This window comes from Diceros bicornis, chromosome 11 (genome assembly GCF_020826845.1).
Source record: "Diceros bicornis minor isolate mBicDic1 chromosome 11, mDicBic1.mat.cur, whole genome shotgun sequence".
Lineage (NCBI taxonomy): Eukaryota > Metazoa > Chordata > Mammalia > Perissodactyla > Rhinocerotidae > Diceros > Diceros bicornis.
This window is the reverse complement of record NC_080750.1, coordinates 32,256,213-32,273,940: the sequence shown is the minus strand read 5'-3', so window position 1 is coordinate 32,273,940 and position 17,728 is coordinate 32,256,213. Positions and strand designations below refer to the sequence as shown.

General features: G+C 36.4%; 1 protein-coding gene and 1 pseudogene across 1 annotated transcript in view; one reads left to right on the top strand and one right to left on the bottom strand.

The window, feature by feature from the left end:
• Nucleotides 1–17,728, top strand: part of INPP4B (inositol polyphosphate-4-phosphatase type II B) — a 599,434-nt gene that overhangs the window by 395,879 nt on the left and 185,827 nt on the right. The window contains exons 9-10 of the mRNA XM_058550121.1: nt 3,536–3,647; nt 12,475–12,547. Coding sequence (XP_058406104.1) covers nt 3,536–3,647; nt 12,475–12,547 — 185 coding nt within the window. The remainder of the gene's footprint in view (nt 1–3,535; nt 3,648–12,474; nt 12,548–17,728) is intronic.
• Nucleotides 2,329–2,943, bottom strand: LOC131411595 (small ribosomal subunit protein eS26-like; annotated as a pseudogene).

Sequence of the window (17,728 nt, the reverse complement as noted above, 5' to 3'; positions counted from 1 at the left end):
AGGAAGCTGCTTCCACATGTTACGTTCTGGTTCATTGACAGTGTGAACCATGTTTTTTGGTACTTGGGTTCAGTTCTTTAGCTTACCTGGATTCCTCATTCTCTCTCCCACAAATCTCAGATGAAGAGGCATGTTTTAAGGTACTCGGAGCTTCATGTCTGTTTTGGGGAAACATGTTTAGGGTACTTAGAGCTTCATGTTTTGGAGAAAAAAAATGATTCTAGAATCCCTCTAGTGTCACTAGATTAAGCAGGCTCCTTGCTTTGATTCCAATCTGGGACTAAGTGGAAGCCTATAGGAGACCAAAAGGCATAAAAATTATTTAAAAGGTAGCCGGCGCTTTTTTTAAAAGGAATAGATGGAGCTATAGTTCAGAAGCTTACTCCCATAGTACATTGCTTATTCATCTAGTTTTACACTTTGAAAGGTTCACTTATACATTGTAATTAGTTAGAAACTTGTGTTCTTTGCACTGCGAGGAATGTAAGCTTCATAACGTCACCTGTTATTACTAAGTCTTTGTGTCTGGAATAAGCACTTAATCACTGTTGAAATGCATGTGCCATGAGATCCTATAATCTTTTACTATAGTCTTGGATGCCTATTTTAGTAAAATTTCTGGAGAAAATCAAATTAAATATAATATAAAACAATGACAGTAGCAATTCTGTTGATGCTGCTACTGCTACTACTACTGCTACTATTACTACTACCACTACTGCTGCTGCTGCTGCTACTATTACTGCTATTACTACTATTACTAGTAATACTGCTATTCCTACTACTCCTAGTAGTAGTAGTAGGATAAAGAGGAGAGAGAGAAGGAAGAAGCACTTATTTTGTGTAAGGCATTGTGCTGAGCATTTTACATAAATCATGTTGCAATTTAATCCTCACAACAAAATTATCATCTCCATTCTACAAAGGAAGTTTCACATGGTTAAGCTCCTTGCCCAAGGTTCACGCAGCTAGCAGATAGCTCAGACTCCTGAGTTCACACTTTTACCATTAGGGCAATATTATTTTGTCACCCGGTCTTGGGAGAGGCTGTGAAAAGTCTAGCCTCTGCTTCAAATCATTATGGCATTATTTGGTTTAGTTCAGTAAATAAATTTAGAAAATTATACGTAGGCTTTGCCTTCCTAGAAGTTAAGCTAGCTCAGTTTGCTCAAGCAAAAATTATTAAACAATTTCCTGTGGGAAGAAAAAGTTATCTTTGTTACTGATGATCAGTTTATGGGACAAAGGCCTGCAAATCTCTAGAAAAAAAACTGTTTTAGTAATGCCAACGAGAGTAAGCTCTTATTAAACTCTTTATTTAACTACCAGGTACTGAGGAATTGTGCAGAGATATGTCACATCATGACTTATGACGTTATTATGTCATTTTCAAGTGGGAAAATGGTCTAATGAATTTTTTAAAACCACCCCAGAATTGGAGCTAGTATAGTTTTTCACAAAATCATAGATTATACTGTCATTCGTATACACATCTTTGTGATGAATGTTTAAGTTTTCTATATTAGTTTCAAATAATTGAGTCAATATGATTTCCACTGATTTAAAAATCACCAAGAAGCATTTTACTTCATATTTTAGTAAGAAATCTTAATATACTATTTAACAAGTAAATCACTTGTCTTTTTCTATGTACATAATCTTTATTTTATTACATTATGACATTATATATGTATGTCATCAGAATTTTCCTGTTTCAGTTTCTTTAAAAGCATAATTCAAAAGATATGTTTTGATTTGTTCTTTTTATATTTTGAGAAAAACTTGCCATGATGTAGCAACATAATTGGGTTTCTATTTCATCTACCTTATTCATTATTTTAATTAGCATTTTGGTAAACTACTTATACTAATTTTTCTATTCCTCTTTTATGACACCTCTAATAAAAAAATAATGACATTTAGAAGGAATTGGTTAGCTGAAAGACATCATTTGTATTCAGACTAAAGTTAAAAACAAATTTGAGAAAAGAACATGACTAAATAAAAAAAATGAAATGTCACATGATTAATACTAGTCAATTAGGCTTAGATAGAAGTTACAGCAACATATCACACCTATGGGGTGGCTTACTACCTATTTTCAAAATGAGATTCAAGGGAAAAATATCATTATGTGTGACAGTGTTTCCGTGGTATGATGGCACCATTTATTCTGTATGTTTTGTTGCCCAGAGAAAGAAATGAGAGAATCTTAAAGAATGGTGATTGTTAATTTTTATCTTTCATTATTATTGTCAACCATAAAATTTGTATGTGGAAGACAATAATGATGATGATATTTCTTTTTATTAATGTATAATTTCCATTTTATTTTTTTCCAGAGGACAGTTTTTCTTCAGTCCTTAACGACTTAGCTCTCTCCATGGGCTTTGGTGGGTTGTGGGGTAGCACCTGCAAGTCTAAATCTGGGTAGGGGTGTTCGGTCCTTCCGGGCATCACGAAAACAATTCCTGACTGCCTTGCCGTGAATGGCACAACTCACACAGTAATGTAGTCTCGCATACAGCTTGGGAGGCACATAGGTGTCGAAGACACTTGCTTCAGAAATGTCCCTGATGGCTTTGGCCTCCACTATGTTTTGAATGACAAACTTCTTTATGGCCTTGCCCTTGGGCACGCACCCGGCGCTGTTGGTGCAGCGAATAGGCTGCACATGGCCGCGGCCCTTTTTGGAACGACCATTGTTCCTTCTTTTCTTGGTCTGTCTCAGGATGAAGACCCATCTTGAGAGTGCAGCCCCGAGAGGGTGATGATGATAATTTTAACAATAAAAGTGTCATCATCGTTAAATAGAGAAGAGTTGTTCAATGACCAACAGACTTGAAGAAGATAGAAACCTGGGTTTGTGGTGTTGCCACTTTGTTACCTTAGACGAATCTTTACATCTTTTTGAGTCTCGGTTTCTTTATCTAAAAAATTCATGGGTTGTGTTAAATGATGTCTATGGTTAATTTCTGTTCTGCGTGTACCTTTACTTTCTTATGTTTGCTGGGAGAGAATCTTCTTTACCTAGTCTCTTAGAAAAATGATGTTAGGGAAAAGGTACAAAATCAGATGTTGTAGCCAATAGCCTGGTCAAAGAGGAATATGAGGATGTTTATACTCTTTTCTATTTTATTCAGCTGTAGTTTCGGTAATACATGTGCACAATATCCTTTGCAATTGATATAGAGGAGCCATGGTTTGTCGTTGTAGAGATGTGGAGTTGCCAAGCAGGGCCTGGATCCATGATACTTGCAGCTACTTCTGAGAGCCTTGAGGAGGTTTCGCCTTCATGAGCTCATTTTTGACAGTCCGTGCACTTCCCGCACAAATTCATAGTTAATTTTCTTTTGAAATTAAAAACAATATCAACACTATTAATATATTTTGATGTGTTTTAAGCAGATTTGTTTAATTAAAACCAATGAAGGTAAATAGCAATGTTAGTGGTTTTCAGAAACAAACATGTTTGAACATACTTTAAGGAGAGAGAAGATTCTTACCTTTCCATTTCATTTATTTTTGGTTGCAGAACTTCAGATGGTGGTAAAGTTGTTGGCACCATAGAAGTCAGTGTCGTGAAGATGGGGGAGATTGAGGATGGGGAAGCCGACCACATCACGAAAGATGTGAAGGGACAAAAGGTAGGGTCTCAGTCAGCTCATTGCACAAATTAAATTAGAAATGATCAGCTCTGCCAGATGCCTGAATCACCAATACCTCTGTGTAACGAAATCTCATTATTCAAAAGCTAAATGAGAAATCAGCTTTGGAATTGGAATACCGTTAAGTGTGTTTCATCCTCTGAACCAGAGGGCCTGTTTGCATGGAACTATGCAAAGCCATGGCCATTCAGAGGCACCTTCTTCTTCACTGCCGGCTCCCCTGTTGACACTGTGTCTTCTCAGTTGGAACAAAAGTATTGATCACTTGCATTTGCCGTAATTAACCCTACTTGAGATGCACAGAAGATTCTAGGAGGGCTATTGCCAAAAATAACCACTTCTCTATTCTAAACCAGCTTCTCTTTGGAAAGAGATGCAATTTGAATTTGGATTTCATTTTTGTGAATGTGAAAGAGGGCACATTTAATGACTTTGTGCCTTATGAAATTGCAGAGAGAGAAGCAGGAAATAGTATAGAGAAGAGGGACAGCTCTGGAGGAGGGGTAATGCCGGCTGGAGGCAAAACAGCTTCCTTGAAGCCTGGGATAAAGGCCCCACTGCATATAAATACGTGTCCAGGATTTTTACTTTCTATTCTCTAAGACAGAGAAACTTGATGCAAGTATTAGTCTAAATTCCTATCTTAGGAATTCAATTGCCTATTTTATTGAGGCACAGGGGACAGACTTCAAAACTGCTAATAGTTTTTTTCAGGAAAATGAGCTTGTGTATACACTATAATTTCTACCTTTTCATAAATGAGCATTGTTTAATGAGAAGGCCTATTGTGACTTAATTTCTGGCTTAGTGTCCCTTATCTGGGAGCATGTATGATTTTTGATACTGAGGAAATATTTACATGAGAGGTGGTGTTTATCTAACACTTAACAAATCATTACCTTCACAAAAAAATCTAAGACTACCTTTCAAAAACATATTGTTCTTGCCCCAGAATAAGCTGGGGTTTAGGGTCATGTCTGATGCCCCAAGCTTTATTCTTCTGTGTTCCCCTACACTCCCCTGGAACATATTATGAAAGTATTGTAAGGAGGCCCAAAGTTTGAACCATGTTGCTTGCAAATGTCAGGGCCCTGGTGAAGTTTTGCAGCAGATCCTATTAGGGTTTGTATATTCAAGACTCCTGTCTTGTGGCTAGGTCCCTTCATTCAATCCTGTTTCCTTTGGAGTTCTATATAAGACTCATATTAGTCACCACCACATGAATGCTTGTATCAAGATTGAGGAGGGAGGGTTTGGAGGCTAAACAGGGACGGAGAGCAGAAATAGGCAGATAATTGTGCCTGGACCTATGGCAGTGTGCCAGGAGACCAGTAGCAGAAACACCTCCCGTGTCAAAGTAGGGCTACCTTCCCTGCCTCTGACCCTATTATTAGCCACCTCTCTATTTTCCTCAAAGCTTGCCCATCCCTTGACTCCTTTGCTATGTGACTGTTATGAGGTAGTGCAAATTGAATCATGTTCTTTTCATAAATGGAGAACTTGATAGCCAGGAATATGCTCCACCAAAGTCCATCCTACTTAAAAAAGCCTTAATTGAGCTGTTCTAGAAATAGGAGGTGGCAGTGTCAGCGTGTACTGTGTACGAGTGGTAAGTTGACTAACGTGGTAAACACAACAAGCATTGTTGGCGTTAGCTCCGTCCTGTCAGGATCCTCAGTAAACCTTGACCTTTTGTGAATTTTCTTTACAAAGTTACTATAAACTCTGTTGGCAATCCCTAGGGATATTCATGATTGAGTGACGAACATGTAGTAAGGTCCACTATGTGTGATATTTAGAAGAATTATGTAGAAATAACTATCTCAGTGTTTTTCAAAGTGTGATCAGAATCATCTGGAGTGTTTGTTAGAAATGCAAATGCAGGAACCCTTTTGCAGATCTGCTAAATCAAAATTTCTATGAAGTGTATTAATGCAATCTGCTACTAGCAATGATCTATATCCTGAAGTTAGTGATTGATTGAAACATATGAAAAGACAAAGTAACTGAAATAGTGGTTATCCCTAAAATAATATCTCTCTCACCGGTTCGCATGAATGGGAGAGAAAGAAATGCAATTACTCTTAGCATGATAATCATGGGGGTGAGTGGCCCGTGTTCTCTTTCATGTATACTCAAGCAGATAAATGATTAATACCTGCGTTCACCAGCTTGGGCTGCCGTGATAAAATACCAAAGATGGAGTGGCTAAAATAACAGAAATTTATTTTCTTACAATTCTAAAAGGCTAGGAAGTCCTAGATCAAGGTGTCAGATGATTTAGTTCCTGGGGAGAGCTCTCATCCTGGCTGGCAGACTTCTTGCTGTGTCTTCACCTGGCCTTTCCTTGGCACACATGATAGAGAGAGAGAGAGAGAGAGAGAGAGCTCTGGCGTGTCTTCCTCATCTTGAAAGGACACCAGCCCTATAGGATTAGGGCCCCACTCGTGTGACCTCATTTGACCTTAAGTACCTCCATAAAGGCCCTATCTCCAAATACAGTCACATTGGGCATTGGGGGTTCAACATTTGAATTTCGAGGAACACACTTCAGTTTATAACAATACTCCTGATATAAAAACTACATTTTAATCTTAAATCTTACATAACCTCTAGAACGTGGAATAAAATATAAATGAAAATTTGGACTCTTTCCTTTCACATATATTTACTTGCTTATTTCCTCAAGTCATATTATTATTATATATTTCTCATCAAGGAAAGATTGTGTCAAGGTTCATTCCCCATATTACACTGGTCCAAATTTTGATGTATACACACGTAGAAATAGACAACAAAGTCTTAAAATCACATAGCAGTAGAAAGGAAAATTCACAAAAGAAATACTAATATAGTCCTTTTACAAAACTAATATATTAGGTGAAATATTTCATTAGGTTTTCAAACTTTTTTGTTTTTTTAATTTTGGATCATCTTTGACTCCTTTCTTCCTCTAATACTCACAGTCAATACGTCAGCAAATCCTGTTGATTCTGACTTCCGAATAAATCCAGAATCTGACGACTTTTGACCCCTTCACTGTTACCAACATTGTCTGTCACCTAGATTTTTACAATAGTCTCTTAAATGTCTCCCTGATTCCCTCCTTCCTCCTCCCCAGGCCCCCCACCCCCATCATAGTCTGTTCTCAGCAGAGCTCTTGTTAAAATGTAACGCAGAACATGTCATTCCTCCAGTGGTTTCTCAGCTCCCTGAAAATATAAACCCAAATCCTTTCAGTGACCTAACTTAAAGTCTTACAAGTGTTGGTCCCCATTACTTCCTTCACCTCATCCTCTACTCCTTTTTTATTACTCACTTCAATCCAGCTACATTATCTTCTTTGCTATTCATTTAATATTCCAGGTACATTTCCAACTCAGGTCCTTGCACTTTGTTAATCAACCTACCTTTGAACCATTTTCCCAAGTAACTGTGTGCTCACTCTCTTACTTCCTTCTGGTCTTTATGCAAAATGTCACCTTCTCATTGAAGCCTCCTCTGCCATTGTATCTAAAATTGTAGTGTCTACGCCAAACTTTCTATCTCCCTTCTCTGCGTTATTTTTATCCTTAGTACTAATCACTGTCTAATGTCATGTACATTTTATTTATTTATCTCATTTGTTGTCTATTTCTCTCACTAAAATTAAACTTCATGAGAGAAAGATATTTGCCTGTTTTGTTCTCTCCTTTGCTCCCAGTGCCTAGAACAGAGCCTGACACAGGAAAAATGAATGAATGAATAAATGAAGTCAATTTTACTTTGAAGAAATAAAATCTAAAATTGTCTCCTAGAAGGGAAATATTTGGCTGCATATAATGCTATACAAACTGATTGGTCAATAAATAAAGCCTAGAAAAAGGATGTAGTGAAGAGTATAGGATTATGAAGAAATTTTTAAAAAACAACCTTTGAAGTAAGTAGTCAAGAAAAAATGCTACTAGGGAAAGGAGAATTAGGAAGCAAAATCATCTAATCAGGTGATAGATGAGAAAACCCATGTAAATAACAGCCAGCAAGATGAACTGATACAGCCACCATCCTCCCCTTTGCCCTGCACGGAGATGCCTCTTCTTGTCAGGGCAGAAGGGTTGGTAAGAGGCATCCTCCAGTGAGGCTTTGCAGGGGCTGAGTTCAGGTCAGCTCCTACCTTGTCTCTTCCTTTTGTTTAATGTCTATATTATGTTTGAATGTAGCACAGTACTAATGATCAAAGTGGTGGAGATTTCTACAAAAGGAAGGAAAATGCCTTAATTATTTATGACAGTGGCAAAGATGGTATAAATGGAGTTGTAATATATTTCCTTTTGACTATGAACCCAATCTAACTAGTGTTTTGATGACCTGAAGCCCTTTTCTTGTTATTTTGCCTCCATACTTTGAAGTGGTGTTTAAGTGGACTTTCATCAGCCGTGGTCAGGGAAGAGATTGAGTCCTTGGGTCACTAAAGACCTGTCTCAAAATGTTCCATCTCTTTATTTTCCCTAAATATAAAATTGAAAATAATATGACTGGCCTTACTTACCTTGTAGGATATTTGCAGGCATATAATGTTCATCATTTATTTATCAAACAATACTGCCTTCTATGTTCTAGGCATTCTCCTAGGTTCTGGGTATTCAGCAATGAACCAAATAGACGCAGATGCTGCTTTCTGGGGAAGTACGTAATAGAAAATAAACAAGTAATATGTTGTTGATCAGATGGTGATATATGCTATAAAAAAAAGACAGGAAGTGCTGGAGTCTAGCGAGTGCTGGGCTGTGGTCATTTTATACTGGATAGTCAAGGATAGATTCACTCATAACATGATATTTGAGCTGAAACATACAAGAAATAATGTGGAGCAAGATGTGGATATCTGAGAGGAACAAGAATTCTGGGTAGAGTGAATAGTAAGAGCAAAGGCCCTGAGGTGACAACATGCTTGTTGTGTTAAGAGAACAGCAAGGAGCCCAGTGTCACTGGAACTGAGGGGTTGAGGAGGAGAGTGGTAGGAGTTGAGGACAGAAGTTCATGGGACAGGGAAGACAGATTGTGTACTCCCTTCTAGGCCATTAGACTCTGAGCTAAACATAAAGACAGTTGAGGATTTTTGAGTATAGTCTAAAATTATCTGATTCATGTTTTGAGAGGACCATTCTGGCTGCTGTGTTGAGTAAGGCCTGAAAGGAGACAAGAACAGAAGAATAGAGCCTGGTTATTGCAAGATTCAGGGTAGAAAGGAAGATGAGTTGGATCAGGGTGGTATCGATGGAGAAAGTAAAATGGGGGCAGACTCCAGGTGCAAAGGATAGCCAAAGAGTAGAATTACCATGTGTTGTGAAAAGGAAAACTGAGAGAAGCAGCTGAAGGAGGACAGGAAATTCTGAGATGTTAAGTCTGAAATTCCTCTTAGACATGCAAATGTAGATGTGCGTAAGCAGTTGGAGGTTTGAGTGTGGAATTCAGATGAGATGTTCAAGCTAGAATTATATATTTGTGAGTCATCAGATGGTATTTGGGTGGTATTTAAATCATGAGACTGAGATCACAAAAGCATAACAATTCTCATATTTTACACTCTTAAAATTTATATTGATGTGGATTTTATCTATTGATATTTAGTATATTAGAGATTTTGCTGTTCTGGTTTATATATATAGACAGTTATCATATTAGAAATTCAATGAGAAATGTTTAAAACAGAAGGTTACACAAGCACACATACCATTAGCCATCAAATGATTATGTCATATAGCCTCTGGAAAATTCCACTATATGCTTGTAAGAGAAAGAGATGGAAACAGTTAAATAATATTTTAGTATTATTATGAAAATAATTTTGTCTTCACCCTGTTCTAGATGCTACAGAGGATGCAAAGACAAAAGTTATCAGGGACTTCCAGGAGACTCCAGACCCAACTTTGAGAACCATGATTTAAGGAATAAACTAACAGATGTGAAAGTGCTTTGCCAAGAAGTATTGGTCTTTGATGGATTCATACAGAACTTTATGATCATTGTTCTTACAATTGCTAATTTTCTAGCCCAATGCCTGACAAATTGATATGCTGGTTGATATTCAAAATCATTAAGCTCCAAGAATTTTACATGTCTTCTGTTTCTTCTCCTTGGCCACACTTATCATCAAATGACACTTTTTATAGTATTCCTGAAAATCAATAGGTTCACGGTGCTACATGTAGTATAAAAAGCATGGGATGTTTATAACAAACATTCTGCTCAAAATCACAAATGTGAAGTCATTACATTGAGAGCACACATCATATAAGTGTGTAATGCTGTAAATATCCATCATAATGACAGCAATGAACAGTATATATGGCTTGAGTCTCCTTAAGCAAAAATTCCACATTATTTTAATCTTTGCATTCTCTGTAGCAGCTAGCACATGTAAAAACGATTCTAGGGTCAGTTGTAAAAAATTAAATAAAATGGGCTAAGGAAATAAGACTTACAGTTCTTAGCTTCAAAAAAATTTCAATCTAAATAGTGACACAGAAGGTACACTCAGGAAACAATTGAAGAAAATAACTACCGAGTCCAAGATGAAAATATTAGTTAATTTAGTAAATACTTTTTGGATATTTTCTGTTTGTATGCCATGGATTTAAATCTTGAGAGCATTCTGAATAGTAGAGCTTTAAAATACAATACAATTGCAAAATAAGAATGTGATTAGGTTAAAATTGTCCTAAATATCTGCCTTCCAATGTGGATGGAAGATATGAATGTATGAAAGTCATATTTCTTTATCCATTTGGTAAAATAATACAGGCCTTCTGTTAGGAAACAGCAAGTTGTCTTCATTACAAAGAGGCAGGGCTGCTTCCATAGAGGAAAGCAGTTCTCAGGATAAGAGCTTGGTCCCTATGAATTATGGACTTCTTCACCCAAAGGGTTCAATCTAAACCATTCCTATATGTTATATTGTAGAGGATGATCCTCTTTTGGAATGGAGGATGGCTCATAACTGTATCCTAGTTATTATGTGGAAAGATGTCAGGGACAAATCATGAAAGTCTTTGAAGACCAGTCTGAGAATACTGGATTTGATTGGACGGTAAATAACCATTATACATTCTAGAGCAGAACATTGATATGATGAATATAATGTTTACAAAAGATTATTTTAACAGCCCTATGTAGGCTGAAAGAAGTAGTGGAAATATCGGAAATCAGAGAAATAAAGACATATTTTCAATATGTTCAAGCATCATTGCATATTGCTCTAGTGATTTCAAAAGTGAATTTCCAAAATAGGTGTGGATTAAAAGAAAGGATCACTTCTGACTTCTGGTTGATCAGGAAAATGATTTAGAGAATGTAAAATTTTAAGAGCTGTTTGCAGTTATTCATTCTTTCAGTGAACTAGGATCTAAATATAAGCACTAAAGAGATTATGAAAGCACATTTTTTTTCCATCAAGAAATTTCCTGAGTAATGTGATGAATGTTATGATAGAAGGAGAATTAGTGGACTGTAAGAATACAGAATGTAACATTTAAATCAATGTTTTAAGGTACTTGTCCTTCTTCTCAAAATGCTTGAGGGGCATATACATTCCATCATAGCAGTGACCTCAGTGACATGATTCTCAAAGGGGGCCAGTGCCTGGAGGAGGAGGCGTGGAGGGAGACAGAGAGTTAGGACAGTAAGGAAATAGCCCAAGCAATTCTGATACACCATCCTGGGGAGGGTGGTCTGAGCCTGTGGAGTGTCTTGAGCAAAGCTATGTGTGCTACGGAAGCACGGCAGTTTCCCTTAGAACTTCTCGTCAAAAGAGCTTTCTGGGTTTTCATTTGTTAGTTTTGTTTTTATTTGCACGTATTGGTTTATGTCTGATATATTTGCTCTGAAAAATTACTCTCCTCCTTCTCCTGGCTCTCCTCTTTCTTTTGGCTAGAGATAGAAGGTAACTCATTTGAAGAAACAAATGCTGGCGTTTCTCTGCGTGAAAATAGATCTCTTGTCAACCTCCTGGGGTCAGAAAAGTTTCGCTTCTCTGTTAATTACAGTTTCCTGGGAAGCTGAAGGAGAGTCCCACACTTAGAGATAGATTGCCTGGGATATTGTCTCCCACTCATGGCTCGCTCACTAGGAACATGGCAGTGTGCTTCTCTGTGTCTCTTCTCTCTTTCTGTCCAGAGAAGTGTCGATTCTATAAAGGCTCATGAGCTTAGTCTATTAATCCTGGATTAATAGACCCATGATCTCTGGATCAGCTTACTTATAAATTGCTTATTTATAGATCAGTGGTCATCTTATTTATAAATTGTCCTTATACTTTATGAGCAAGTGTTTGCATTGTTTTGCTGAAGACAAAAATCTCCTTTTGCCCTGTGTAATTAGATGCAATGGCAAATTTTATCTTTAAAGTTGACTTTACTTAAAATCTAAAAAAATAATTTGCTTTTTTTGATCCAAAATTATCCCAAATGACAGAAATAGAAACCCATTCAGCTTGTCAAATGTGATTTGCTGTGCTCGGAACATCTCTCTAGCATGTTGGGGTCTATCCTTTTTCATTTATTACTTTCTTTCCTAAGTCATCTTTAACTAGAACTGAAATGTAGTCTATAATAATATAATACCATCATATTATATATAAATGTAAGTAAATAATCACAAGTTAAACAAGCTTCATAGTGAAGATAAAGCTGAAAATAGTTTTACAAACATGTCTTGTTCAAAACTTTTTGAGACCATGTGCGTAGCCTTATTTTTGCAAACAAAAATAAAAGAGTTTCATTTCTTATTTTGATTATATTCAAATATGTTTTCTTTTTTCCTTTCCTAGTGTGCACTGGTATGTGAATGTACAGCCCCAGAAATCGTGAGCGGGAAAGATAGCTTACCCTTTTTGAATGCAGGTATGTACCTCGGGTCTGGAAACTTATGTTAGTTTCATATGAACCTAAATGTTAATTTGCTGTGAACTCAGTCCTGAATCTAGGCAGCATTCTTACAGGATCATTTGTGAGCACTTAGTAAATGAATTGGTAATCACGAGGAGGCAGCAGAGTGGGGGTAGACTTGACAATTCCGTAAGAAAGATATATGAATGCCTTGGCTACAAGGCAAAACAAATTCCTTTTAGCTATTGAATTTTGTGTTATATGAAACAAGACATATTAGAAGACAGAGTAAGGATTAGAAATGTGAAGCTCTTATTTAGTTTGCCTTTCTAATTATAGAACTCAAAAAAGTTGTTAAGACAGTAGGTATATGGATTCATTAGGAAAAACTCATACACACATTTGTACATTCCTGGGTGTGTATGTCTATACTGTTACTTATAGTAATGTATTTGAATTTCACCAAGGCCCTAAACAGTGTGTTAAATGATGACCTCGTAGATAAAATTGAGAGACATATAGTACAGTTAAAAAAATGTGATAATATGTATATGTAAATTATAAAAGTAATCTTTGAATGATAATGTAAATTATGTTATCATTAATTACAATAGTAAATAATGACTATTATAGTGAGAGACAATATGCTAAATGCCTTAGATGCTTTGCCTTACCTTGTTTTCTGACGTGTGCTATGAAGAAGGCACTATCATCCCCATTTTACGGATGAGGAAATTAGTCAAGGTCACCTACTTAGCAAATAGCAGGTCCAGAATTTAAATCCAGTTTTGATCCCAAGGCCTTCGATTTTCATTTCTAGGGCGTGCTATTACTAAAAAGCCGTTAATTAACAAGTTGTTGTAAAAATAGAATAAGCCTTAATATTTTTCTAGCTCTGCCATGTTGTACATTTAAACAATGACACAGCATAACAATCAGCTTAATGAATGATGCCAAACTTCAAAGGCTTGCTAATACATAACCCCTAAACAATTAACAGTTTTTCCCTGCAGGAAGCCACTAATAATACAAAATGGATAAAGAGAAGGCGTCCCTTTGACTGTGCTTATACATACAGAGAACTCAAAATAAAATATAACAACAATAAAAAATCCATTAACTATACAGAATGAGGGATTATACCAAAAAAAGAGCAGCTACTTCTCAACCTATGACCAAATGACATGTTTTTAAAAAATTTTATGAAGGATGCAATATAGGAAGGGATGTGCATTAAACAGTGAAGCCTCTACCCAGACAGCTAGACCAGCCGTGTACCATCAAATACCTGATAAGCTATCAGTGTGGTTAAAATATCTAATGTATCCTCAAAGAGCCCTCCTCACATTCATTTTTCCACCTGAAAGTTGACCAAAACTTTAGTTCTTTACTTTCATATATCCAGATTATCTATTTAATTTACTAAAGGTCAATTTTGAGAAATAAAATCAAGTGTGGGAGATTAAGTTCATGTTATATACAGTTTGAACGAATCAGGTTGTCACTACAATCATCCACACTATAATTATAAGATAATTTTTTAATGATTCACTCATGTGAACCCTGTAATTTTTTATGCACGCCAAAGGAAATGCCATTTTAAAATACTGATTGGTTTAATGTAAATTTCAAAGAGAAAGAGAAAAATGGCTCTCTAAGTAAGAAAATATATTACCTGAGGACTAAGAGACAGAGGGAACATAGTGAAAAATAAATCTGCACCTCCTAATACTGAGCCATAAAATCTGTAAGGCATGAGTCTTGGAAGTGCACTAACTCTTCCGTATTACTAGGGACTGTTCCTAATGTGTGAATTATAATATGACAAAAACAACTGACGTGAAATTGATAGAAGCTACATTCTGCAATTCAAATGGACTTAGTGGAGTGAAAGATGATTGATTACTGCTTTTCTTCTTTCATGGAGGTGACAGTTTTGGTGGTGATATTCCACTTAGTTCTGAAGATATTTCTCAATGAACTTAGTCCAGGCAATCTGGAGGAGCACTTAGAACCTAGGATATTTGCCACAAATATTTTCTTTGAGTCTTCTTATATTTGGGAAAGACAAGGCTAAGTGACAGCAAATCTTATAAAAGCCAGATTTAAAAAAAGTTTTTTTTTAATACAGCTAAGTACTGTATATGAAATGTTTCTGTTCAAAATGTAAAAGCGTGTTGTGCTGGTATAGAATATACCTGTATGTATGAATTTGGCCTGGGTGCACCTTTGTCTTTTGTTCTATTTATTTATCTATCTAAATTCAGCAACTTTGGAATTAATCTATTATAGTCCCATGTGATATTTTAAAAAAAAATCTGTAGGCAAAGGGAGCTATTGACATTCTTCTCAAGTCTTTGTATTAATGTATTATATAGAACTTGCCAGCCTCAAGTGAGTTATGAAGTACTTATTGAGTGAGTGGATGAGAATGTCATATTTCATAGCAGCTCTTTGCTATTCTATTTATATCTCTAGAGGTTTAATTTATAATTCAGGAAATTCACTTATCTATTGTAAGACTAAAAAGAAAAAGTTCTTCCCCCTAAGGTCTCACCTTTTTTATGTCCTGTTTGCCTTGCAAGTTGAATGTGTATGTTGGGAATCTGGGGATTGAGGGCAGAAGGAGAGAACGGATGAGGAAGAGGAGTAGGGACAGAATTTACAAGCCCATAAGAAAGATATATAAGAACCTTCCCTACATGGAAAACAAATTCCTTTTAGCCGTTGGATTTTATATTCTGTGAAACAAGACATGCTAGAAGACGTTGTAAGTATTAGAGATGTAAAGTTCTTATTTAGTTTGACTTTCTAATTGTATACTTCACAGAATAAAGTTGTTAAAACAGTAAATTTATCTCTTTAGTTATTTGCTTATTCATTTAAGCAAAATGGTAGTAAGAATGCTTAAAACTATTTGTTGTTGGGGGACTAGAGAGTAGGGGAAGTTAATTTTGACCATTGAGAAGTGCAGAGAGTCAGGTCTGCCACATTTCCTGCTAAGTCACATCAACCGAGGCCCCTTGCCTGCAGCAGAACAATTACAATTGGGCTCTTGTGGTCTTAATAGAAGAGGACAGGACGAACTGTCAGAAGAACTGGTTCAGAGCCTGGATTTGCCAACCAGCAGTGTGACCCTGCTAGACAGGTCAGCCTCTTTGGACATCAGTTCTTTTAAAATGATCAAATTAACCTGGACAGCCTTTGACTTCCTTTTTGGCTCTCAAATGTTTGAAGCCGATATAGCATAGCTTAGCTTTTGCATGTTTTCCTTCTTTGTAGAAATATTCCATAAAAGTATTCATTTTAATTAGTTTCACATGGGGTCACATATCAATTCGTTGTTGTCACATATCAAATGTTGTCATTTACAGTTGTCTTTCTCGGGTGTTATTTATATGTAATAAGCCTGACCACAAATATACCTTCTTAATATTCGATCAGGAAGACAATTCTTTCTGTAATGCGACAGAGTCCTTCAGCCCATAGACCCTTACATTGCTGTGCCAAATCTGAGGAGCTAATGGGCCCTGTCACAAAGTTTGCTATTATGTTCACATTTTGAGTGAGTTTCCTTCATCAACAAGCATTCCATCTGATACAGCATCTTCCTCAGTTGAATTCCATACTTCCTGAGTCGTGAGATTATCTTTTATATTCTTTCAAGACCACTTGAATGCTGTATATCAACATGTGTACTGTCCATCATATTCACAGAGGGTATATCTGACGGCAATGATTTCCAAGACTGTGTAAGTTGGACTCTAAACAAAGACAAGGGGACGGCACTGCTGGCAACCCTAAATACAGGCAGTGCCCCTCCTATTTGGAGAATTTATTAGTGTTTGTACTTCTTGCTTCACAGATGAATCAAACTTTTTCTCAAAATAGGTCACTGTATCTTTGATTCTTTTCCCAAAGTAGGGTTAAGCCATCCACTATAGTTGTTTTGCGGATGATGCTAGATGATAAGCTATTTAAGAAGAAGGATCGCTGCTTAGTTCTTCCTCTATCTCCAGGACCAGAGTACAATAGGAACTCAATAAATGTTTGTCAAATGGCTGGTAACATGTGTATCTTATCATTTGACCTGATGCAGCAGGTAACAGAAAACTGCATTGTTATTCTCTCCATGAGAAAAATGTTGAAATTTAATTAATTTTGAAATAAAATAATTTATTACTTTCCTTAAAAACTACTCCCAAATTCTCACTTTTAAATGTTTTCTGCCTCATGAGGCACCATGGATTTTAAATGCCTTTCACAGTACCACACAACTTAGTTAAATATTGGAGTAACATTCTCCTCACTACCACCCCCACCCAAAGCAATGCATGACTCAGAATATTTGAAGAGATTGTCAAAAATATTTTCCTCTATACTCATTTTGAGTCCTGATGAATTCCAGCCAAAAGGCAAATCCCCAGTTTTTTCCCTTTTTCTCTTTCATTCATGAGGTACTAAATCTACTACCTTTTAGATGACATCATTTTATATTAACAAAGATATCTCTGTTGTGTTTTCTCCATACTAGTTTAAATAGATTCTTCCCTTGTATTTATAACTCTATGATATGTAAAATTAAGGGTCATTTTGGCCTATGACATTAGCCCTTGATCTTTTATATTTACTCACCAGATTTCTTTGCCCTTTGCTGTTTTAACAAATGTGATGGAGGCCATTAACCTGCTGTTTTGAAATTCCGTATCCTTTCATTACCGTGTACTAATATATTTAGGATGTTAAGTAGCTTCAAATGGAAGAGTGAATTTCGCTATCTAATAATCAATGGAATAATCTCTTAGATACCTTTAAATGCTTCAACTATCTTTCTGTGATAAGTCCACTGCCTCCTCCACTGCTCAGCTTAGTAAATTAGAAGAAAAATAAAGGCAAGGAGATGATATAGTCAAAAAGTTCACATTTTGAGGAAGCCTTTCTCTCGATTATGGTTTTTCCTTCCTCCATCCTGATACCTGTGCTCTCCTTTGACATGAGATTTTTTCTGCTATCCTTCCTTCTTCATTTCCCCTTCTCAATTTACACAGAGAAGTTGCTCTAACAGTTCTCATCTTGGGAAAGTAATGATGGGAAACATCTGAGGTTGCAAGGTCTAAGCTCATCACTGTGGAATGTTTGCGTTTACTGGGCAGTCTGCTAGGTGTCGGAGATAAAATGAAGACAAGGAAAATAGCA